The sequence below is a fragment of the Dromiciops gliroides genome, chromosome 2 (assembly GCF_019393635.1).
Source record: "Dromiciops gliroides isolate mDroGli1 chromosome 2, mDroGli1.pri, whole genome shotgun sequence".
Lineage (NCBI taxonomy): Eukaryota > Metazoa > Chordata > Mammalia > Microbiotheria > Microbiotheriidae > Dromiciops > Dromiciops gliroides.
Window position 1 is genome coordinate 3,562,099 of NC_057862.1, and position 27,034 is coordinate 3,589,132.

Here is a 27,034-nt window from a genome sequence, read left to right on the forward strand (position 1 = left end):
CAAGATAGTTCCAAAGGACTCATGATGGAAAAGGCTCTCCAAATCCAGAAAAAAAAAAGAACTGTGGAATTTGGATCCAGATTGAACCATACTATTTCTTTTGTTTTTGCTGCTGTCATTTTTCTTTTTTGACGTTTTTCCTTTTTGCCCCGATTCTTCTCTTATAACATGACTTATGCAGAAATATGTTCAATGTTATTGTACATATATAACCTAAATCAGATTACTTGCTGTCTTGGGGAAGGGGGAAGGAGGGGAGGGAAGGGAAAATTTTTGAAACTAGAAATCTTATGAAAACAAATGTTGAAAATTATCTGTACATGTAACTGGAAAATCATCAAATACTTTTATAATTCAAAAATAATTACGTGTGATTTGGATGGATGATTAATCAATGGGTATATATTATATTTGTAGATAATGCAAAAAACTGTAGGTATTACTTTGGATATTAGAGTCTGGATGTAAATAGATTTTTACAGTCTAGAGAAGGGGAGCTCTGGGTCATCATCCCAGCAGCTTAGAATGTTGGTATAAAAATATTATGAAATATGGTATAATTTTATTTTTTAATGTACAGATATTCCCCTTTCTTTGATTGAAGGCTCAATTAAGTTTTCCCAGGACTGGGCTAAGTGGAATAATAAGTTTAATAGGGATAAATATAAAGGTCTATATTTGTATTCTAAAACAAAATAATCTCAGAGAGAGGAGGAAAACATATGGTGAGACAACAATCTGGTGTAAAATGATCTGGCTTTTTTATAGAATGAAAAAAGCTCAATTTGAATCAATAGTGTGAAATCACAACTCAAACTATGGCCAAGCCTAAGCTAGGTTGCCATAAAGGAAATAATGTGTTCCAAACAAGAGAAGTAATAATTTTGTTTTATTTGGACTTGGTCTGGTTGCTTTTTGAATGTTGTGTTCAAATTTGATAAAACTTTTAAGGAATATAGAAACAAGGTATTGAGTCCAAGAAGAAGGCAACCAGGATTATTAAAGGAAAAGGGACAAGGAAACATAAGGAGGAAATTATGGCATTAAAAAGATGGCATGGGACTTGGGGTCAAAGGAACTCTGTGCATATTTCTTTTTCTTTCTTTCTTTTTTTTTTTGACCTGCAAACTACATTTATTTTATTTTTTTCCAGTTACATGTAAGGGTAGTTTTCAATATTCATTTTCACAAGATTTAGAGTTCCAAAATTTTCTTCCTCCCTCCCTCCCTTTCCTCCCCCCTCCACAAGATCACAACCAGGTTATATATGGACAATCCACAAGTGTTCTTTTTTTATCTGTTCTTTCTATGGGGTTGGATAGTAAGCTTCCTCATTAGTTCCTTGGGATTGTCTTGGATCATTGTATTGCTGAGAGTAGTTAAGTCATTCACAATTGCTCACTGAAAAATACTGCTGTCACTATGCACAATGTCCTCCCAGCTCTGCTCATTTCACTATACATTGATGTTCATTAGTCTTTCCAGGTTTTTCTGGGATCACCCTGTTTGTAATTTCCTATATCTGTGCATATATCTATTATTTATTTTGTACATATTTTGCCTATATTATATATGAGTATGATGTTTCCTAAGAATAGTAAACTCTTTGAAAACTGGTGCTATTCAAGAGATCTTTTTATGCCTAGCACTAAGCATAATCCAGGGCACACATACTGACTGGACAGATATTAGTTGTTATATATGTATATATTGCTTTGTTTCCTTAATTAATGAAAGCTAATCCAAAGTGGAATGAGTATGTCAGGAAATCAGATGCCATTAAGGTGACTTGGAAGGGCTAGAAAAGGAAAAACGTATATTGCATATCTGACCAAGTAATTTACCTAATCACTAAACTTGAATGGCTACCTATTTCCTCTAGCATCAGATATAAACTCCTCTGCTACCATTCGAAATCCTTTACAATTTATCCCCAATCTATCTTTTTAGCCCTAGATTATTCCTCTTTCCATAGGCTGTGATATAGCCCAAGTGACCTGCTTACTGCTCCTCACACTTGACACTCAATCTCCCATCTCTGAAACTTTGTACTTGATTTCCCCCAAGCCAGGAATCATCTCCCTCTCATGTCCACCTCTTATATTCCCTAGTCACCTTTAAGACTCCTCTCCATTGGTATCTCCTCCATGAAGCTTGGTTTTCCAATTTGAGGAGAACATTTTCTATACTTTTTTACTACAGTCTCTAAATCTATTTATTTACTTTAACAATCATTTAAAAATAACATTCATTTAAAATTTTAATAGTCATTTAAATTTTTCTCCCTGCCTTGTGTTCCTCCCACTCACTGAGAAAGCAAGCAATATGATAGTGATTATATATGTGAAGTCATGAAAAAAATGTACTATCCATGTTGCCAAAAGAAAAAGAAACATCAAAAACGAAAAACAATCTGCTTAAATCTGAATTCAGAATTGATCATGCCTCTCTCTGGAGTTGGATAATATTTTTCATCACAGGTCCTTCAAAATCATCTTGGATTATCGCCTTGATCAGAGTAGCTAAGTCTTTCACGTTTGATCATTATAAAATATTTGTTACTGTGTATAATGTTCTCCTGATTCCACTCACTTCACTTTGCATCATTTTGTACAAGTTTTGCCAGGTTGTACTGAAACAAGAGAATGATTTTTGTTAATGGTATTAAGCCCCCATATACCACATACCTCTATATAGAAATCCTGGGCCATTACAAAGGGAAAAGGGATAGGCTAAACAGACCAAACAGGCAATGTTAATTGTATGAAGAGTCCCTACTGTATCATTTTACATTAACCCAAGTGAAGAGTTTAGTGAGTGAAGGAACACAAATACATCATCATCCCAGAAATTTTGGCATCTTGTTTCTTCATTATAATTTTCTTTTACATAATTATCAATTTATTATCATTTGTCATTTGACTCACTCATTATTTAGGATTTCTTTGCTAAATCTCTATTTGGGTCTTTGTCATTTTTTGGAGGTCCCTGATAGTTTCTAAAGAGCATATTAAATATTTCTATCTTTTTATGGTTGTCTGCAATATCTCTATCCCCTAATATGAAGTCTTTTTTTTTTGGTAAAAGTTCCATGCAGTGCTGAAAAGTAAGTACATTCTTTTGCCATCCATTTTAAGATAATTCCATGAGAAAATTAGATTCAAAGTGAAATGAGCAGATTCGGGAGAATATTGTTCAAAGCAATAATAATATTTTAAGGATGGTCAACTCTGAATGGCATCCACTCTGGTCAATACAATGATCAAGACACTTCCAAAGGATCCATGATGGAAAATTCTAGCCACCTCCAAAGACAGAGAACCAATAAACTGAATGTAGATTGAAGCATACTATCTTTAACCTTCTTTTTTTATGTGTTTTCTTTTGCAGGATAGCTAATATGGAAACATGTTTTGCATGACTTCACATAATCTGTTTCATATTGCTTGCCTTCCCAATAAGTGGTAGAGATGTGGGCAGAAGGGAAATAACTTGCAAATCAAAGTGAAAAAAGTGACTATCGATATATTTACATGCAATTGGGAATTACCTGATATAAATTATGTTGATACACACACACACACACACACACACATATACACATATACACATATTTTAAAAAGAATGCAATGTCCTTGAAGGAAAGTACTGTGGGTTCTATTTTTGTTTGTTGCTTTTATTTGTATCCCCAGTGCTTAACGCAAGGTCTAGAATATGGTAGTCAATAAATCATTTTTCATCCATTCGTCTATCCCTGCTCTACAGACATAAATTTACTATAGTAATGCTACTTCATTCTTCTTTCTCCTCATAATTATTCTCCCATATATAACAAACTAGATTATAACAGATACACATAAAATGTCTGAGATAGGGAACTTGGTACTTCTCTCATGCCTTTTCAATCACTACCTTACATTGTTTACATGTGAATTTATTGATCCTTATCAACTGAAACCTTTGAAGATGGAGATCTTATATATTTACAACTTATATAGTTGTGTCTCCTACACAAGTCTTACATATGAAATATCAGGTACTTATTATCTCTGTGTTCAATTGGATACACTTCCTATATGAGGCCATTTCATGTTATCCAATGACTTTTAGAGATTTATACAGGAATCAAGGATTTGTAACCCAGTTGAAAGATTTTAACTGATTGATTGTTTCAATAAAGGTGTCTAGGCTTTGTTCACCCTGCCAACATCTGATTGATTGATTGGTTGATTGATAGTTATCATCTGACAAAGGAATGAGGACATAACTTCTTGATACTTAATGTGAAAGAGAATACTAGATTTAATTTTCTTAATCACCTATCCATCTTCTGCACACAGTGGCCTTTTTTCCATAGAGTTTACTTTCCATAACTTCCCTCAGTTTTTTGGGGCACTGATCAAGTTTCACCTTCTCTGGATGCTTTTCCTGGCACCCTCAGCTACTCTAATCTCACCATCATTGGGCTTCTTGTAGTGTTCCTGACATTTACTTTATGAGGTCTTGGTTAAAGTCAAGAGGACAGGCTTCAGAATCTGGACACCTGTGTTAGAATCCTAACTTTGATACCTACTTGCTATGAAGGCTTCAACAATAACTTTACCTGAGACTCAGTTTCCTAGTATATAAAATGAGAGTAATAATCCTTGAATGCCCTATATCTAGGCTGGGGGGTAGGGAGGGAGAAGGCTGATAGTTAAGAAGGACATGCTACATAAAACCTAGTTTTAGAAATGTGTCATTGTTTTTATTGTCATCAAAACAACAACAACAACATGTGATTTTGTGACTGTTCTTTATTCCCAATTCATGAATGTGCCTTGAGGTAAGAAGTGTTATTTTGCAGTTCTTTACATTTGAACCAATGGAGATAAGTGAATTTTTAGTACCTGACTAAATAAGGTTCCTGGAGGGAAAGCATAGTACATTGACTAGGTTACTGGCCTGATTGTCAGAAGAGCAGGATTCAAATACCATTACTGACAGTATTCACCTGTTTGACCCTGAGTGAGTCATTCCTCATATGTAAAATAAGGGTTTTAGCCTGGTTGGTCTTTAAGTTTCCTCCCAGGTGGAAGTCACTAAACATATGTATAGAACCAAGTATGTCCCAAGTAACAAGGGCTTCCTTCTTTACATTCTTAGCAATGCATTTTGGTTTGTTTTTTTCCTTTCTATCATCAATGGAAACTAAGCATTTTCTGTTTGTCCATATTCTGCAGTGGGATGTCCAAATGGCCTTAAGCAAGTTGGCGGTCATCCAACCATTGCCATCACTTCAGCAGCCATGGTCTCTGTTGAGCCTGAAGAGCTTCGAGCACCTTTGGCTTCCACTGTGCAGCCGTGCCATGTGCTGACACTGGCGCCCATCAAGATCCCCCTCCTGACAGCCCCCTTCTCAGGTAAGTGCCAAAGCTTGTTCTGGCATTGAGAGGAAACCTTACTGTGGATAAGCCTCCCCCAGAGTTTCCCACACCCAAGGATTAGTGCTCCTTATGGGAAGGAGGCTGTTCCTTGCAGCACTGCTTTGACTTTCGGTTTTGTAGAAATCAAAGATGGCCTTTACTTGTTAAGGCAATAGGAGTGAATGAATACAATAGTAATGTTTGAGCTGGGCACAGTAACAGAGATGTTTAGTGATAATCAGAGAAAGTGATGGGAAGTGGGGCAAGTATCTGAAGCAAAATCAAGGATCAAAGTATAAAAAAAATGCAGAAAAGAGAGTTTGGGACTAAGTTAGAAAAGGCATCCTTTCCATCCTCCATGAACATTTGCCAGTTAAAGTCATGCCCAAACATATGGTTGCTAATATCCCATGCTGTTTGTAAATCCACTGGTACATGAATATGTGATCCAGGTGGCAGTAGGCAGAAGAGTTCACATCAATGTGAGCAAAGTTGACCCAAGAGCTTATTCTGTTCATAAATGATATGCTGGGAACTGCTGTCAAAGAGAAGAGAATGGCAGATGGAAGGGCTCTGGGCATGAGTGTACAATGGAGGGAGAAAGAGAGAAAGCAGATCATGATGTTTTTCAAAAGATGGATTCTTCAAGGTTCGGCTTGTAAATCTTCCTCAAAGAATGGTTTGGAGAAAAAAAAAACAAGAAATAAAATCTGAATCTTTGTTTTTATGCCCAAGTACCATTTTTTCTAATGTAGATATTATACTATTTTTATATGTTTTTCCATTTAATTCTCTTTTTAGTTTCTGTAAAAAATACTAAGAAAAAATGTGTGACAAAATAAAAAGTCATGAAAAAATAAATCAATGGGGGGGGTGCATCGGACTGGTTATCAAAACTAAAATTATATTGGGCAGGGGGTGCCAGTATAGCTTTTTGAGAGAAATCTAGATTCTCTCTCTCTCTCTCTCTCTCTCTCTCTCTCTCTCTCTCTCTCTCTCTCTCTCTCTCTCATTTTCACTCTCTTCTGGAACACATAAATTTCTATTAGGCTAACAGGTTTAAATTTGATTTTAAAAATACTTTGATTGCAGTGGAGGAGGAGAAAATTAAATCATTGCTATTCTAGTTATTTTCAGTTCCATTTGATATTTTTTCTATGGGCAAGATTAATTGGTCAGTTGATCAACTTGAGAATCTAGCCTTGGGCAGTCAAGTATAACCTGATGGTTATATTTCCCCAGGGAAATGAATGGTCTTCAGAAACAAGAACTATAATAAAATACACAGATAATCCCTTGTGGGGAACATCATTTGCAACCATGTCAGGCTTTTGGTTAAAAACATCCGTCCATCTACACTTATTAAAGATGACATATGATTTACCAAGGAAATAAATCTTTGAATGAGCAAACACTGTGTACCCTGGCAATAGGGGGTGGCAGAATTTCATTTTCTGTGCCTCCTTTATGATTTACAAAGTCACATAATAATTAGGCAAGTTTCCATGTTTGAATTTTATAAGGTTTCCATTATCCAATTTGCCATAATGTGCATTCAGTTAGAAAGATGAGCACCAGTGTTATCCATCTTAGCGATAACTGTCAGGACGTACTGTCAACAAGATATAAAGGGCAATATTAAAACAGGATCTCCTAGCTTTACTGTTACAATCATTTGTGTTAATAAGCTTGATTCAGTTTGGAAGGGATGTTCCACCACAGAGGGTATCTTTGTGATTTCCAGGGGAAGAGACAATAAATTGGGAAACTCGGAAAAGCTGTGATCCTTTTAGCCCACTCAATGCCATTGCTGCTGTCTAGTATGGATCAAAGAACCAAAGACACTTTCAATGCCTTATAAGTCCTTCTTTTGGAAAGTTCATCTGGTTTCCAAAGCAAACTGTTGAGGATTTTTGGATCTCTATCACAGGCTACCTCTTTCCCCTCTGGTTTAAATTAATGGAGATATGTCTGTCTGCACTCTGTTCCTAGATAGATGATAGATAGATAGATAGATAGATAGATAGATAGATAGATAGATAGATAGATAGATAGATAGATAGATAGATAGATAGATAATGGATGGATGGATAGATAGATAGATATAGATATATGCATCTATCTACATCTATCCATTGGAGAGAGAGAAGGGGGGATATGAGATGAGAAATTTACATCCACATCTATATGTTTGCTTTTAAGTTCATGATGCCTCCATGATTTTGGGCTCTAAAAGAGACACCATACTCATAATAATATGAGTAGCAAACTTGAAAGCATATACATATAGCTATCAGCCAATGCTTATATGGGTGTGATGCAGAAAAGTGCATCTATATTAACAAAAGCTAATATTTCTATAACAGATTAAGATTTTAAAGTGCTTTGCATAAGCACTTTTCAAGCAATATATGAAAAGTAAAGAGCAGACAGATGTATGGGTTTCCTTTAGTACAGCAGTAGGAAATACCAAAACAGCAATGATCGAATTGCTTTCAGTCAGAAATCTCATTAAAGTCTCAAGTCAGTCATTTAAGGAATTGCTTCACTCAAAATGCATGAGAAGAGGAGAGAGAAAGAGGAGAGGTGAAGAGGTCATTTGTCCAGAAATGAGCCAATCCCTTCTTGGGCTAGATCATTTTACTTTGGTATAGGAGTGGGGGTAGGGGCTAGTTTGGTATGCAATTGTGATTTCACAGCTCAGGGGACTTGTGCATCAGAGAAGAGTTGTTTGGGACTTTGAGAGTTCAAAAATCTTGTCCAGGACCACTTAACTAGGATGTCTCAGAGACAGGACATGGATTCTGACCTTCTGCCCTACCATGTCACCCTTGTTTCCACTGCACCCTGCAGGCTTTCCATCATAAACTTACAGATAGAGATTTCAGCTTTCTCATTGGTGTATGGAACTCCTGAGGGACAAAATTCTCTATCACGATGCAGTTCAGTACCTTCTCAACCACTTATGTGTTTAGAGATTGGTTTAGGGCACTGAGAGGTTTAGGGACTTACCCAAAGTCACATAACTATTATGTATCATGGGCTGGGGTTTAAGCCCATGTTTTCCTGGCTTTGACACCAGGTGTTTTCAATAGTTTACTAAGGTAGACACTCTTCTTGCTGAGGACATGGAGTGCTAGGGAGGAAGTCAAGGATTTCTGTAAGCAATTTTAAAGAATTTTCCTTTTATCTCTCAAGTTTTCAAAGGCTAGAATGGCACCTTAGGACAGTTGGCCTCACACTTACTAGCTTTGTGACCCTAGACAAGTCATTTCACCCTGCTTATCTCAGTTTCCTCATGTGTAAAATGAGTTGGAGAAGGAAATGGCAAACCACTTCATTATCTTTGCCAAGAAAACTGTAAATGGTGTCACAAAGAGTCTTGCATGACTAAAACCTTACTGAAAAACAATATAAGCAAGTCACAGAAGCTTCTAGACATAAATTCCCAAGGCTAACTGATTCCCTAAGATAGTTTTGCTCCACATTGCATGCCTTTCAGCTATAAATCAAATTTTCTTAGTCTTATAACTTTAAAATGATTTTGGTTTCCAAATATGACATCATCAAATAACTATTCAGTAAGTGAACATTAAATTTGAAAACATGCCAGATGGTATGAATTTTAATGTAACATTATTGTGCTGTAAGAAATGACAAGGAGGATGATTTCGGTGGGGGGGGTGGGGAAACCTTGGAAAGAATTACATGAACTGACGCATAGTGAAGTGAACAGAACTAGGAGAAAGTTGTACACAGTAATATAAAGCAATAGCTATATTGTTCGATGAAGAATTGTTAATGATATAGCATTCCTGGGAATACCCAGGAATGGAATGATCCAAGACAATCTCAAAGGACTAATGATAAAGCATTCTATCTGTCTCCAGATAAAAAACTCATATTGTATGAATACAGACTGAAGCATTCTGTTTCTCACTTTCATTTGTTTTCAGTCTTCTCATACAAAATGAGTAATATGAAACTGTTTTACATAATTGCATATGTATAACCTATATCTGATTGCTTCCTTTCTCAGGGAGGGGGAAGGGAAAGAGGCAGGAAGAGAAGGAAAGAATTGGAAACTCAAAACTTTAAATAAAAATGTTCTTAAAATTAAAGAAAATAAAACATACAACATGGCTATCATAGCCAATACTTACGCATGTTACAGTAAAAATATGTCTATCAAAATAAGTGAAACTCTGAGGTACCACCTGACACCTATCAGATTGGCTAAAATGACAAAAAAGGAAGATAATAAATGTTGGAGAGGCTGTGGGAAAATTGGAACACTAATGCATTGTTGGTGGAGCTGTGAGCTGATCCAACCATTCTGGAGAGCAATTTGGAATTATGCCCAAAGGGCGATAAAGCTGTGCATACCCTTTGACCCAGCAATCCCACTTTTAGGTCTTTTGCCCAAAGAAATCATGGAGGGGGGAAAGGGACCCACATGTACAAAAATATTTATAGCTGCTCTTTACGTGGTAGCAAGGAATTGGAAGTTGAGGGGGTGCCCATCAATTGGGGAATGGCTGGACAAATTGTGGTATATGAATACAATGGAATACTATTGTGCTGTAAGAAATGATGAGCAGGAAGAGTTCAGAGAAACCTGGAGGGTCTTACGTGAGCTGATGATGAGTGAGATGAGCAGAACCAGAAGAACATTGTACACAGTATCATCAACATTGAGTGTTGACCTACTGTGATGGACTATATTCTTCTCACCAATGCAATGGCACAAAAGAGTTCCAGGGAACTCATGATAGAAGAGGATCTCCAAATCCAAGAAAAAAAAAGAAAGAAAGAACTGTGGAGTATAGATGCTGATTGAACCATATTATTTCTTTTGTTTTGGGTGCTGTTGTTTTTTTTTTTCTATTTTGAGGTTTTGCATCACTGCTCTGATTCTTTCTCTTGTAACAGGATTAATGCAGAAATAGGATTAATGTTATTATGTGTATATATATGTGTGTGTATATATATATATATCTATATGTATATGTATAGAGATATATAGATATAACCTATATCAGATTACCTGCTGTCTAGGGGAGGGGGGAGGGAGGGGAGGGAGGGAGAAAAATCTGAAATTGTAAAGCATGTATAAACAAAAGTTGAGAACTATCTTTACATGTAACGGAAAAAATAAAATATCTAAAGTAATGAAAAAAAATAAGTGAAACTTATTTGAAACTTGAGAATCAAACAGAACTTTTTTTCTTTTTCTTTTTTTTTTTTTTGGTGAGGCAATTTGGGTTAAGTGACTTTCTGAGGGTCACACAGATAGTAAGTATTAAGTGTCTGAGGCCAGATTTGAACTCAGGTCCTCCTGACTCCAGGGCCTGTGCTCTATCCACTATGCCACCTAGCTGCCCCCAAATAGAACTTTTGATCCATTCTTTCAATCCTCACAGCAGTCCAGTGATGTAGGTGCTGAAAGCATAATGATCCCCATTTTGGTGGTTCAGAAACTTGATGCGACTCACCCTTCATCCCACAGCTAGGCAACAAAAATGTTAGAAGGGAAATTAAAGGAAATAATAATAATGACAATAATAATCATAATAGGATTCATATACAGCTTTAAAATCTTCAAAGCACTTTACATAGATTAACGCATTTGATCCTCACAAAAAACCTATGATATAGGCTACTTTTTTAACTTTTCATTTTCCTAATGAGGAAAGAGAGTCTAAGAGATATTAACTATCTTTTTTAAGTGTTTTATTATTTTCTAGTTACAGGTAGAGATAATTTTCCACATTTGTTTTTATAAGATTTCTAGTTTCAAATTTTTCTTCTTCCCTCTCCTCCCTACCCCCTACCAGAGACAGCAAGTAATCTGATATATGTTATATATGTACAATCACAGTAAACATATCTCTGCATCAGCCATGCTGTGAAAGCAGAATTAGAGCAAAAGAGAAAACCCTTAAAAAAAGAAAAAGAAAACAAAAAAAGTTGAAATAATATGGTTCAATCTGCATCTAGATTCCACAGTTTGTTTCTTTGTGGATTTTGTTTTTATTTTTGTTTTGTTGTTGTTTTGGTTTTGGAGAACATTTTCCATCATAAGTCTTTTGGAACTCTCCTGGACCACTGTATTGATGAGAAGAGTCACGTGTATCACAGTTGATCAACACACAATGTTGTTGATACTGTGTGCAATGTTCTACTGGTTCTGCTCATCACACTCCGCATCAGTTCATGTGAGTCCTTCCAGATTTTTCTGAAATCCACTTGCTCACCATTTCTTCACATTGATTTTTTTAAACTTTCTAAATTTCCTTCTTCCCTCTCTCCCCAACCCTCCCTATGGAATCAAGCAATTCAATATAAGTCATACATGTGCAGTCATGCCAAGCATCTTCACATTAATCAAATTGTGACAGAAAATAGAACAACTGCAGAAAGAGGAACCAACAAACAAACCCACACTTCAATCTGTATTCAAACACCATCAGCTCTTCCTCTCTTGGTGGTTTGTACCTTTCATTGACCTTCTGATGGCATCCTGCTCATCATTGCTTTCACAGTTACTTTTGCTTCCTGTATTACCCTCCATCCTATTCCCTCCCTTTGATATTTCTTCCAGTTTCTATTTTTTCACCCTAAGCTTCCTCAAAAGTGTTTTGCTTTTTACTGCCCCCTGCCCCAGTCTGCCCTTCCTCCCTTCCTTCATTCCCCCCTTTTCCCCTTCCTGTCCCACTTTCCCTCAGGGCAAAATATATTACTATACCCATTTGAGTATTTATGTCTTTCCCTCTTTGAGCCAATTCTGATGAAAGTAAGGCTCACTCACTCCCCGACTCCTTCCCCATTTTCCCCTCCACTCCATAAGCTTTTTATCGTTTCTTTCATGTGAACTTTTTTACACCCTTATACCTCTCCCTTTTGCTTTCTTCCAGTGCAGTTCTCTTACCCCTTAATTTTATTTTAAAGATGTCATCAGAGTCTGCTCAGTGATGCAATGGACAAAGCATCAGCCCTGGACCCAGGAGGCCCTTAGCTCAAATCCAGCCCCAGACATAAGCCACCCCACCCTGTCTGCCCCACAAAAACAAGGACAAATGCTTTACAGATATTATCTCTTCATATTAAATTCACACCTGTGCCCTCTGTCTAAGTATATTCCTTTGGATATTAGATCATAAATCTCCCCTCTTTAACCTTTCCCTTAATTTATCTCCCAGACTAGTAAATAGAAGAAGCTTCTGGTTTTCTAGTTAGAACTTGTATTGTGTGGTAGTTACCAGGTGATGTTGATTAGAGGGATAGGAAGGTAGAAATACAAAACAAATAGTCTTAAGTCTAAGCTTAGTCTATATTTCATACAAAACTCACCAAAAGCCCAAGGCCACCTTTAGGGAGAGAGAGACCGAGTCAAGCGCGTGCTGCTAATGGCGAGCCGGGCTGCGTCGAACTCCAGTCGGCATCTCTGTGCAGCGCAGTCAGGAGACCAACAGAGCAGGAAAGAGCTCCCACTTCCGTTCTCTCCTTGCCTTTTAAGCTCTCACCCCAGAAGTCGAGTGCTCAGCAGGCAGTCTGGCATGCGTAGCTCATGCCATTGGTCTGCCCTAATACTGAGGAAATTCTTATGCATTAGAAATATTATCTTCTCATGTAAGAATGTAAACAGTTTAACCTTTTAATGTACCTCATGATTTCTTTTTCCTGTTTACCTTTTTATGCTTCTCTACAGTCTTGTATTTGAAAGTCATATTTTCTATTCAGTGCAGGTCTTTTCATCATGAATGCCTGAATGTACTATTTTTCATTGAAGTCCCATTTTTTCCCCCTGAAACATCACACTCAGTTTTACTGGGTAGGTTATTTTAGGTTAAGACCCAGTTCCTTTACTCTGCAGAATATCATATTCTATGCCCTCTGGTCCTTTAATGTAGAAGCTGCAAGATTTTGTGTTATCTTGACTGTGTCTCCACAGTATTTGAATTCCTTTTTACTAGATGCTTGTAATATGTTCTCCTTGACCTGGGATCTCTGGAATTTGGCTATACTATTCCTGGAAGTTTTCTTTTGGGATCTGATTCTGGAGGTGATCAGTAAATTATTTCTATTTCTATTTTACCTTCTGCTTCTATAATATCAAGATAATTTTTCCTTACAATTTCTTGAAAGATGATGTCTAGGCTCCTAGTTTGGTCCTGGTTTTCAGGTAGTTCAATGATTTTCAAATTATCTTTTCTGTATTTATTTTCCAGGTCAGCTGTTTTTCCAAGTAGATAGTTAACATTGCCCTCTATTTTTTTTCATTCAATTGGATTTGCTTTACTGTCTTGGTTTCTCATAAAGTCACACTAGCTTCCATTTGTTCAATCCTAATTCTTAGGCAAAATTTTCTTCAGAGAGGTTTTTTTTTTTGTCCTTTTCCATTTGACTTTTCAAGCTGTTGACTTTTTTCTCATGACTCTCCTTCATCTCATGACTCTCATGTCTCTTTCCATTCTTTCCTCCCTCTCTCTAAAGCTTCCTTCTATCTCTCCTACTCTCTCTTCAAAGCTTTTGAGAGCTTCCATGGCCTGAGACCAATTCATATTTTTCTTGGAAGCTTTGGATGTTGTCGCTTTGAGTTTGTTACTATCTTCTTTTGAGGGTGCATTCTGGTCTGCCATTCCCCCAAAGAAGCTGTCTATTGTCTGCTGTTTTCTTTGCCAACTCATCTCAAACCAAAAGTAGATGTCTGATTGAAATCTGATTCTCTATGGTTAGAAGCTTGGCATGCCTGTGCCCCTCCCCCACTGGACCTCCACTACTCGATTTGGCCTACTGGTTCAGAGCAAGGGCACTTTGCCCCAACTCCTGCAGAGACTACAGCCACTTCACCCCAACCAACTGCCAAAACTCCTCACTGTCTGCCAGCCAAGCCTCAGAAAAGGTCCCTGGTGCTGAAGACTCAAAGGCACTGTAGGTGCAGTCTCTTCTTGGCTGGGTCCAGACTGTATGCTGAACTCCTCTCTCAGACAATCACTGGGTGATCTCAATTGTTTTTGGCTGAAAAATGGTCTCACTCTGTTCTTCTGTGAGTTAGGCTGCTTTATTGTTTTTTTTTTTTTTTATGGAATTATTTGGGAGTGACTGGACAGGTTTATGCAGAGCTTGTGGGAGTCATACCCTCTTCTCCACCATCTTGACTCTGCCCTGATATTAACTATCTTACCAAAAGTCACAGAACTAGTGGCTGAGTTTGAATTAGGCCTTCCTGCCTTCAAGGTTAGTGCTCTATGCATTGTGGCACCTTGTGGCTGCCTGTCCTGCACACATAAGAGGAAGGGATTTTTTTTATTACAAGTCTGGCCCTCCCAACGTTATACCCCACTGCATCTATGTGGGTGGGCATGTGTATATTTGCATGTGTGTCTTCCTGAGTGGGATCATTCTTTGTACCTACACTGATGAGCCCACACCTTCAGGTGAAGTGTCAGTGTTGGTGAGCATTAGTTACTATGCCATTCATCTCCCAACAACCAATTAGTCACTATGCCTTTTAGACCCCTTTTTTAGGTTGCCACTTGGATTCTCCACAGGAAACTTGAGTTTGCATCTATATTTCTCCTCTGGTAGGATACCCCAGATTTTTATATCCATGAATATAGGCTTCAAGAACTCAGGGTCACCTTGATGTCACACTGAAACTTTAGAGGGAATTGTCTTCAAATGCATGTATGTATTTATTTCTGCATATGTGCTTTTGTGTGTACACACCCCAAAGTATATTCCCAAGGTTATCAGCAGCCACACTTCCCTTAAGATTAAAGCCTCTGAAACTTTGGCAAGAAAAAGAAATGTGATGCAAAAAATATATGATCATGCTTTCCTTCCCTTTTCATCAAACAAATTTAAATTAATCAGTTCATATTATCTCCAACTGATCTTTGGGAAGCTGTCCAAATTGTTTTTTTGTTTTTATTTTTGTTTTTGTTTTTTTGCAGGGCAATGAGGGTTAAGTGACTTGCCCAGGGTCGCACAGCTAGTAAGTGTTAAGTGTCTGAGGCCAGATTTGAACTCAGGTCCTCCTGAATCCAGGGCCTGTGTTCTATCCACCTTGATGCCCCTAAGCTGTCCAAATTGTACAAATGAATGCAAATGTTGAGAAAAGTAGCTCAAACAGTAAACTACAGACATCACGCTTACCCCTCCATTTCATTAGAAAAGAGGGCTATTGGAAGAGAAAATATGCCTCTTCGTAAGGGAAATGGAATCTATTAAAAACACATTTTTTTCAATGAAGATAAAATGGTTTGTAGTCAAAACTTTACCAGTCAATATTTGGATTGCTTGAAATGGAGGTGAAAGCAAAATTAATTCAGCTAAGGATGGAAGTAACTTATTTAATGCTTTTCTACTCTCAATAAAGCAGATGAGGTGAAGCTTTAAAAAATACTTAGTTCATTTTTATTTCTTCTCCCACAATTCCATAAGCATTTGAGTGAAAAAGGTAAAATCGGTGTGAGCCATTCTGGACCCTCATAGTGTGAATTACTATCAAATACAAATATTCAAAAGGCACCATCTGCCATATAAACCATTTGCCACCTGTTCCTTTGCTTTCAGAATTATTTAATGGTTTAAATTTAACATTTTATCCTGCCACAGAACAGCTGGGAAGTGACTAAGGCTTTCTCCTATCTGTAAAGTAAGAGCCAAGCAACATGGCATATGAAAAGTGCATCTTGATGCCAGGATTCTGCAACCCAGCCTTCCCTGTGTCTGTCAGCCTGTCTCATTAGCAAAAGCTGCTGATGGTAAAATGAGCTTTATAACGACAATAATCTAGCCATGTGGGGTGGAAGTCTTCTCTTTCTTGGTTTCCTCCTCCACTGTAATCAAAATTGTCATAATACATATTAAAATTTCAACCAACTCTCAAGGGAAAAATTATAACAAAATAATTATCAACAACCAAAATGCCAGAAAATCAGCTGGCTTCTGTGCAAAAGATAGATGTGGGTTCCTAAGAGAGGAATCAAGCCAGCTTCAGACAATTGTTGACTTTTTTTTAAACTTTGTCTGATATTCAATGCATTCAAAAAACAAATGGTCACAAATAACACCATAACACATAACCCCCCAAATGTGGTAGTGAATGCCAAATTCTCTCCAAGCTAACATCTTTGTGAAGACTTAGAGGAGCTGCAAAGTGCAAAGCTCATTAATATAACTTGTCCACACCACAATTAGCTCATTGAGACCCTCTCATTTGTAAATGCTCAGGACATCCGCAGTTGCCACAGCATCTTCATTCTGGAGCATTTCTGGGTGCTAATCACCAGGATATTGAAGCCAGAACATCCACAAGGGTAACATATTCCGGGTAGAGTTATTAGGGCAGAATCATCCTCCAGTAGAACAATCCAGGAGTACAGAAACGCTGGTCAGCACCTGAAGATTTAATTGGCTACAATGATCTGTTCTGAATTTCTGCTTTCTAAGTAGCAACTTATTCGTCTTCTGTGCAGATGGGCAAAGAAGTAGGTTTCTATACTATCCAGAACCTTGTTAGTGAATGTCACAAAACTCCATTTATTGACATTTAGAAAGTGAACTTAATGCTACTGTTACAGTCAGCCACGATGGTCGTTGTAGCCAATATTGTACCTTCTTCTGACCTTTCCCATATGGCATGTGTATGATGGAGGAACTTTCTGGTGGCAGTTTCTTACATGCTTCATATATCTAGCAACTGGGGATGTAACTAGTAAATGAGCATTGCTTGAAGTACATGTCACTGTTGGGCATGCCTCTGCATGAAGATTGACTACAGGGTTACTACAAATTTATCTCATGTCATGATGTATCAGAAAAACTAATGGCAAGATGTAGGAGAACCATTAGATGGTTATATAAAAGACAATTCTAGGTGAAGCACTTAGCCCTGTCCGTAAGAAACTGGCTAACAGAAATGGGGGGTCCAAGGCAACTCTTTTAAAAACAAAAACAAAACAGAAGCCTCTGGATGATCTATGTGATAAAGACATAGGGCTGGAGCATTAATAGGAGGAGATAAGTATTTTTTGATCATTATAATTTTAGCATGCACATAGATATTCATAGCTCAAGAATTCCTGTCCCATGCCTTATTTCCCATGATCTTCTCCATACCTCTGTAGCACAAGCAGAGTGTGTCCCATTGCTTTATATATAAGGATAACCAGAGGATAACTGATATTCTTATATCAGGTCAAAGGGCTTGCAAGGACCAGAGACCTAGCTTGAATACAGGACATAGATTTGTAATTTTTTTTTGTTTTTATCATAATAGTATTTTATTATTTTCTAGTTACATGAAGAGATAGTTTTCAACATTTGTTTTTATAAGATTTCTAGTTTGAAAATTTTCTCCCTCCCTTCCCTCCCCCTTTCCCAAGACAGCAAACAATCTGATACAGGTTATGTATGTGCAATCACATTAAACATATTTCTGCATTTAGTCATGCTGTGAAAGAAGAATCAGAACAAAAGGGAAAAAACCTCAAAAAAGAAAAAAAGAAAAACAACAAAAAAAGTAGAAATAATATGGGTTTAATCTGCATCTAGATTCCACAGTTCTTTTTTTCTGTATGTGGAGAGCATTTTCTATCATGAGTACTTTGTAATTATCTTGGACCATTGTATTGCTGAGAAGAGTTAAGTCTTTCACAGCTGATCAACACACAGTGTCGTTGTGTACAATGTTCTCCTAGTTCTGCTCATTTCACTTAGCCTCAGTTCATGTAAGTCCTTCCAGGTTTCTCTGAAATCTGCCTGCTCATCATTCCTTACAACACAATTGTATTCCATTACATACATTCATATAACAAAACTTGTTCAGCCATTCCCAAATTGTTGGACATCCCCTCAATTTCCAATTCTTTGCCACCACAAAAAAGAGCAGCTATAAATATTTTTGTACATGTGGGTCCTTTTCCCATTTTTATGATTTCTTTGGGATAAAAAACTAATAGCGGTATTTCTGGGTCAAAGAGTATGCACAGTTTTATAGCCCTTTGGGCATAGTTCCAAATTGCTCTCCAGAATGGTGGATCAATTCACAGCTCCACCAACCATGCATCACTGTTTCAATTTTTCCACAGCTTCTCCAACATTTATTATTTTCCTTTTTTGTCATATTAGTCAATCTGATAGGTGTGAGGTGGTACCTCAGAGTTGTTTTAATTTGCATTTCTCGAATCAATAGTGATTTAGAGCATTTTTTAAAAATATGGTAATAGATAGCTTTGATTTCCTCATCTGAAAACTGCCTGTTCATATCCTTTGACCATTTCTCAATTGGGGAATGACTTTTATTCTTATAAGTTTGATATAATTCCCTATATATTATAGAAATAAGGCCTTCAACAGACATAATGGCTGCAAAAATTGTTTCCCATCTTTCTGCCTCCCTTCTAATTTTGACTGCATTGCTTCTATTTGTACAAAAACTTTTTAACTTAATGTAATCAAAATTATCCATTTTGCATTTCATAATATTCTCCATCTCTTGGTTGGCCAAAAATTGTTCTCTTCATAGATCTGAGAGGTAAACTACTCCTTTCCCTCCTAATTTATTTATGCTATCACCCTTTATGTCTAAATCATGTACTGATTTTGACTTTATTTTAATATAGGGTGTAAAATGTTGACCTATCCCTAGTTTCTGCTGTACTATCTTCCATTTTCCCCAACAGTTTTTGTCAAATACTGAGTTCCTATCCCAGAAGGTGGAATCTTTGGATTTATCAAACAGTAGATTACTATATTCATTTCTGACTGTATCTCCTACACCTAACCTGTTTCGTTGATCTACCACTCTGTTTCTTAGCCAGTACCAAATAGTTTTGATGATTGCAGCTTTATAGTATAGCTTCAGATTTGGTATGGCTAGTCCACATTCCAGTGCATTTATTTTCATTAGTTCCCTTGATATTCTTGACCTTTTGTTCTTCCAGATAAATTTTGTTATTATGTTTTATCTCTAGGTATCTGTAGGTAGTCTGATGGGTATGGCACTGAATAAATAAATTAATTTAGGTAGAATTGTTTTTTTTATTATATTGACTCAGTCTATCCATGAGCAATTGATATTTTTCCAATTATTTAGATCTTATTTTATTTGTGTGAAAAGTGTTTAGTAATTGTGTTCATAGAGTTCCTGGGTTTGTCTTGGCAGGTATACTTCCAAGTATTTTATATCATCTACAGTTACTTTAAATAGAATTTCTTTTTCTATCTGTTGTTCATGAGCTTTTTTAGTCATGTATAGAAATGCTGGTGATTTATGTGGATATATTTTATATCCTGCAACTTTGCTAACATTGTTAATTGCTTTAAGTAGTTTTGTTTGCTTGTTGGTTGGTTTTTGTTTTGCTTTGGTTTTTTGCAGATCAATGAAAGTTAATTGACTTGCTCAGGGTCACACAGCTAGTGTCAAGTATCTGAGGTCGGATTTGAACACACGTCCTCCTGAATCCAGGGCATGTACTTTATCCACTTTGCTACTTAGCTGGCCCCTGAAGTAGTTTTTGGTTGATTCTCTAGGATTCTCTAAGCATATCATCATATCATCTGCAAAAAGTGATAGTTTTGGGGCAGCTAGGTGGTGCAGTGGGTAAAGCACTGGCTCTGGATTCAGAAGGACCTGAGTTCAAATCCAGCCTCAGACACTTGACACTTAACTAGCTGTGTGACCCTAGGCAAGTCACAACCCTCATTGCCCTGCCCTGCCAAAAAAAAAAAAGTGATAGTTTTGTTTCCTCTTTGCCTATTCTAATTCCTTTAATTCCTTTTTATTTTCTTATTGGATTTGTACAATTTTGAAACTGAAAAGAATCTCAGAACTCACCCAGTATGAATCTCTACAATTTCTAGAGAAGAATTTTAGCACTGAAGAGGGTACTGAAGCAGCTAAGTGTACCATGCTACTAAGTGGTAGATCTAGGACTTCTCCCCAGGGTCCCTTCCTACCAATGCCAAGCCTTTTCTACTACCATGTGCTGTTTCTTTGCTCCATAAACTTCCACCCCAAAAGATGAGCATGTATTGCTCTAAAAACAGAAATTATCACCTGTTTTCCCTAGGGCATATGCAAGTCAAAGGGCAGTCTTTCCTCCTACCATTGTCTCTTCAATGTTCAATTAATGGTAACCACCCTATCATGCCCTACTCTCCCAGGCTTCTCTTCTCCAGCTGAATATCCACAGTTCATCATGAGAGATCCATTTGGCCCAGATGCCAGGCCCTTCACCATACTGTCTGCCCTTCTATAGATCCTCTGCACTTTAGAATTTTTTTTGTTGTTCCCTCAAAAAGGAGAGAGAAAGCACTGAGAAGGTATTCTTCTTGTGGTCTGATGAAGTCAGTGTGCCAAGTAGTAATTGCCTCCTTATTCTGTAACACTCTGTTTTCATACATTTAAATATTCTGTTGGCTTCTTATTGCCCCACATCCCACTATTAACCTTTAATGAGTTTGCAATTCCTCCATCTTGTTGTTGGTGTTTTTCAAATCAACAGTTGCTCTGGGAAGAATTGAACATTCCTCCTCATGTAAGACTCCCAAAGTAGATTTTAAAAAGCCTGAGTTTAATGCTTTACATTTTTCCTAATAAATTACATCTTATTACATTGACTAATGCTCCATCCTTTCCAGCTTATTTATTTCTTACCTAATTTATATATCTACTCTTTTGTGCTTATTGTATGTTTCTCTCTCTCCATATATACACACACACACACACACACACACACACACACATATATATATATATACACACACATACACATACATATATGGGTGTGTATATATATATATATATATGTGTGTGTGTGTGTGTGTGTGTGTGTGTGTGTGTTAGGTTTCTATTTTTTGTTTTGTTTTTGCTTTTGTTTTTTGTGGGGCAATGAGGGTTAAGTGACTTGCCCAGGGTCACACAGCTAGTAAGTGCCAAGCGTCTGAGGTCGGATTTGAATTCAGGTCCTCCTGAATCCAGGGCCTGTGCTTTATCCACTGTGCCACCTAGCTACCCCTAGGTTTCTATTTTTGAAAATGCATATTCCATTTATTAATTTTCTCCTTTTTCTATTTTATTAATATATTTTCACAGGCATATAATTTTCCCTTGAGGACTACTTAACTTCTTTCTATATATTTTCATATGTTGTTTCATTAGTATCATTTTCTCTCACACAACTTTTATTTCCACAATTTGTTATCTAACCAATGAAGTACTTAGGATTTCATTTTTAAGTATACATTTGGGCCTATGTTCTTTGTACATCCTGAACTGATGACTATTTTATTGGATTTTTCCTGTGAAGAATGCATTTATGATTTATTACTTTTTGTATTTGTTTGCAATATCTCTTTGCTTTAATATGAGGTCAGGTTTTATAAACGTTCTATGTGATCCTCAGAAATACATATATTATTTTTCAATCTATTTAGAATAATACACATGTGTATGCATATTTATCTCTCTGTTCTAGTTTCTCCACAATTTGTTCATTTACACAATTTTCATTTCATTTTTCTTTGTTAGATATTTCCAAAAATGAGAAAGAGATATTGCTGTTTCTTGCCACTGAAATATTATCACCTATGTCTTTGTAAATAGCTTGAATTTTCCATTAAGAATTTAGATAAGGCCTTTAAGTTGAATATTTATATTGGTCTGTTTTCTATAGTTTCTTTGAAAATAAAGTAATTTTCCTATTTATCACTTTTTATGTTGCATTTTCTCTCTTCACTTTGTCTGATTGCACATCTGAAGTTCTTTTTCAGACTTCCCAGATACCTAGCAAATTTTATTCCAGCCCCATATTTTTATCTACACATGTTTCAGGTTTTTGGGTGTGTTTTTTATAAGCAGTTGATTATGGGGTCTTGTTTTCTTATACAGTGACAATCTTTGTGTCCCCCCCCCCATTTCATTGGATTGTTTAATTCATTGATATTTAAAGTAATAGTTAACTTTATAATTTCCTCAATTGGCTTCTATCTTTTTAAATTCAGATTCTTTTGTTTTCCTCTATAGTGCTAGTACTTTATTTCTTAAGTGCCTTTTTCTATATATGCTTTCTCTGTCCCTTCTTGCCTGTTCCTTGTGGCTGTCTTCTTCTTACCTACAATACTCCCCTCTACCCCAGGTTGCCCAGTTCCTCCTTCATTTGAAAGGATTTGCTTAGTTAATTAGTTTCTTTGTGTTTTTTTTTTTTTGCTTGCTTTAATATATTTCTTCAAAGTTCCTGTCCTTTTCCCGTTCAGCTAATTATTCAGGTAAAATCCCCATTTCTCTCCTCCCTTTCAATTTACCTGGTTCTTGTTATTGCTGCTGCTGTTTAATTTCTTTACCTTTTTTTTAAAAAGCATTTCACTCTTTTTTTTTTTTTTTTTTGGTGAGGCAATTGGGGTTAAGTGACTTGCCCAGGGTCACATAGCTAGTAAGTGTCAAGTGTCTGAGGCTAGATTTTGAACTCAGGTCTTCCTGCATCAAAGGACTGTGTTCTATCTACTGCACCACCTAGCTGCCCCAAAGCATTTCACTCTTTATTTCTTGCCATCATTCCTCTTCCATTCATCTAATCTAGACATATTTTTTTCTTTCATTTACAGTCCTGATGATTTTTTTCCTCCTTTAATCTCTAGATTCTTCATGGAATTAAAACTTCTAAAACATGTTCTTGAAGTTCCCTTTTCTAAAGAGTTTCAATGTCATCGACTGGGATCTCTTTATATTCTCTCTCTTGTTCTTTTCTTAAGGTTTTCTTTGATTATTGTGTTATTTTTAATCTTTCTTATATTTCTTGGAAGTTTGAAAAGAAAAAAAAAAACACTTGATCAGGCCTGGTTTTCAATGTAGTAATTCTTTTCATGTCACTTGTTGGAATCCTTACCTTTTTGTCTTTCCTAGTTATGGATAGATTTGCAGTTATATCACCATGGACAGCATCTTGAGCTCTTTTTCTGTGGAACAGTGTGCTTTCCCTTTTATGCTGTCTGGTGGGTACAGAATAATCTGGCACTATTCACATTTCTTTTCTTTTTATTAGAGGGTCTTTCCAATGCTTAAGATTTTTGACTTAATTTTCTTAGTTCCGAGATATTTGGGAAATTCTGCATTTTTCCTTATTGTTGCCCTATTGCTCACTTTCTGACTCATTTCACTTTGATAGAGATTTACCTAGAGTCTGTACATCAAAGTTGTTTCAATCTCCTCATCCTAATTGCTTTGATTTTTGTTCGTGAAAATATTTTTCAATCGCTTGCACTTAAATCATACATTTTATCTTTTTAGATTTCCTTTATCCCTTTTGGTTCAGAATATAATCCCAATCCATAGGGGTAGTCTGCTTCTGCCCTAGTGGCATACAAGTGTGGTTAGGGCATACAAAAGAAATTTGTCCAGCTAATTGGTTATGTGGGATGAATGCAAATGGGGATTTGAAAATGATCACATGTTTGCAAGCCAGAGAGACTGGTAAGGTGTTAGTACTGTACAAAAAATTAATTATTCATAACTATAACTAACTTGGAAAATTATATATAATTGGATTTATGAAAAATTATGATTATATGAAAAATGATAAATTTAGAGAAATTATAATTGGGCCATAAGTCCCTTCGTGGTCGCCATTAAAATGTAGAAATATTTTAAATGGACTAGGCCTAATTTTGGGGGGCTAATCTGACTGGAGGACTAAACTGGGGACTAATGACTATTTGGCTATCTGACTTCGTTAATTTAATATGGGCCACTTATAAAGTTCCACCATACTGCTCCATTCCCAAGTTAATAATCAAAATATTAAGAAGCCTCTTTACTAAATAATCAAAGCAGAGTTTATTTATGAGATACTATTTCAAATTAGGAATACAGGGAAATAAAGTACAACTTGACTGCTTTCCTGGGGTCTCTTTCCACTGTGTCTCTTTCCCACCTGCTGTGCTTCAAACTTCTTGAATACAATAAGGGCCTTAGCCACCTCCTGCCTCAGGGCACGTTACACTTTCCCTGATTTGTATTAAGGCCTCTAACCTTGTCAGCCCTGTCTCCTCAGCCGCCTCTTGACCTCTTCTTGTCCCTCCGAACCCCTGAGGCTTGTCTATCTAGTCCATCCCCAGCCTGTCCTCTAGGCCGTCTCTCTTTATCTAGTCCGTCTCCCCTGAGTCTTGTCTATCTAGTCCGTCTCCTCCTCTAGTCAGCCCCCCTCCTTAATCTTGTCTCTCTATCTAGTTCATCCTCGTTCCTTCTTTAGTCCATCTCCCCGAGTCTCCTCTAGTCTGTCCTCTTCTAGTCTGTCTCCACTCCTTTCTTTCTCTAGTCCATCTCTCCTTTTCCGAACTGAACTCTCCTCCGTCCTTGTCTGGGCTCCCCTCTAGTCAGCCTCTCTCCTAGTCCGTCCTCGAGTCTCCTCCAGTCTGTCCTCTTCTAGTCATCCCCCCTTCTCTCTAGTCCGTCCTTGCTCCTTTTCTATCTAATCCGTCCTCAAGTCCGTCTCCTAGTCCGTCTCCCCCTCCTTTCTCACTCCCAGGTCTATATATACCTTTTCTTCTCTCCACTCAAATCTCGGGGCTTCCTTTGCCCCCACAGAACAAGCTAATCCGCCAGCCAGAGCTGCAGCTGGTGGCTGAGGGGGGCGTGGTGTGCTCTCGAGCCTCATGCCTCAGCACAGGCTATCGGGATCTTTCAGATAGCTCTGCTCAGGTCGGAGGGAGCTGGGGGCTCTCCCCCCCCCCCTGTCTGACCTGTTGTCTTGTATAGCCCACGGGGCTTTTTCGCTCAGCTAAAGCTGAGGAGGAAGGGGAGAGAGACCCTGAGGGCCTAAGGCTTTCTAATCTCAGCCTAAAGGTAGGGTCCCCAAATCGAAGTAAATTTCCACAGTACCCACAACTGTGATAGGGCAGCTTGGAAGAAGGGAAGGTTTTGAGGAAATATGATGGATTTTTTTTGAGACACATTAAGTTTGAGAAGTCTGCTGGTCACAATTTGATGTATCTAAAAGGCTAGATGATCAAATATACCTGGAAGGTGACATGTGATTGAGGAGGTAAAGAACTGGATTAGGTTTAGGCATCAAAACAAGAGAATCATCTAGATAGAGCTCATAATTGAACCTATGAGTGTTGATGAAATGATTTAGAGAGAGGACAAAAAAATAGATCTAGCATTAGTAGAATTTAGTCTAGCAGGACAACAAACATCATTTGGCATGTCTTCTGCAGGCAGGAAGTCTCTTCATATAGTGTAGACTTTTATACCTTTTCTCCCATAATCCTCAAGTATTTTCCTGAACAGTTGAACTAAACTCTAGTTCTACCAGCAATGTATAAATGTTCCTGTCTTTCTATCTATAGATACACCAAACACTGATTATTTTTGTATGTAACAATGTTTGTCAAGTTTATGAACATGAGACAATTCCTTGGAAAAGCCAAATTTTTATAGCTAGTTTTTATAAATATATATGTATATTGGTTGGTTGTTGTCCTTCATTTTTAATTTAAAGACACATGATAAACATTTTTATGTATAGTTCCAAATTTTCTCTCTCTTTCCTTCCCTGCCCTCCTGTCTTCCTGAAGATAAGCAATCAGATATGGGTTATACATGTGCAATTATGTAAAACATTATCACATTAGTCATTTTGTATATGAAAACTTGGATAAAAGAAAAAAATATAAGAAAGTTAAAAATAGCCCGCTTCATTCTCTGTTCCACCAACATCAGTTTTTTCTTTGGATAGTATGGGGAGTATGTTTCTTTTTTTTTTTTTTTGCGGGGCAATTTGGGTTAAGTGATTTGCCCAAGGTCACACAGCTATTAAGTGTCTAGTATCTGAGGCCGCATTCGAACTCAGGTCCTCCTGAATCCAGGGCTGGTGCTCTATCCACTGCACCACCTAGCTGCCCCAGTATGTTTCTTTTGATAGTAGTGGATAGTATGTCTCATCAATAGTCCTTTTGGATTGTCTTGGATTGTTGTATTATTGAGAATAGTTAAGTCACAGTTCTATATCAAACAATATTGCTTTCTCTGTGCACAATGTTCTCTTGGTTCTGCTCACTTCACTATACATCAGGTCATACAAGGCTTTCCATGCATTTCTGAAATCATCCTGCTTGTCATTTCTTATAGCATAATGATATTCCATCACCATCATATACTACGACTTGTTTAGCCATTCCCCAATTAATGGGCATTAATTTGGTTTCCAATTCTTAGCCATCACAAAAATGCTGTTAGAAATCTTTTTTGTACAAATAGGTCTTTTTCTCTTTTGGGGATGTCTTTGGGATATAAACCTAGCAGTGGTATTGCTGGATCAAAAAGGTATGCATAGTTCTATAGCCCTTTGGTCATAGATCCAAATTGCTCTCCAGAAAGATTGAATCTTTTCACAATTCCACCAACAGTGAATTAGAATCCTGGTTTTCCCACATCCCCTCCAACATCCAATATTTTCCTTTTTTGTTATATATGCCACCCTGATAGGTGTGAGATGATACCTTGAAGTTGTTTTAACTTGCATTTCTCTGATCAATGATGACCTAGAACATTATAGATAGCTTTGATGCCTTTGTCTGAAAACTGCCTGTTCATAGCCTTTGACCATTTATCAATTGGG

General features: G+C 37.1%; 1 protein-coding gene across 1 annotated transcript in view; it reads left to right on the plus strand.

The window, feature by feature from the left end:
* Positions 1 to 27,034, plus strand: part of TCERG1L (transcription elongation regulator 1 like) — a 358,337-nt gene that overhangs the window by 47,369 nt on the left and 283,934 nt on the right. Inside the window, exon 4 of the mRNA XM_043985929.1 lies at positions 5,223 to 5,402. Coding sequence (XP_043841864.1) covers positions 5,223 to 5,402 — 180 coding nt within the window. The remainder of the gene's footprint in view (positions 1 to 5,222; positions 5,403 to 27,034) is intronic.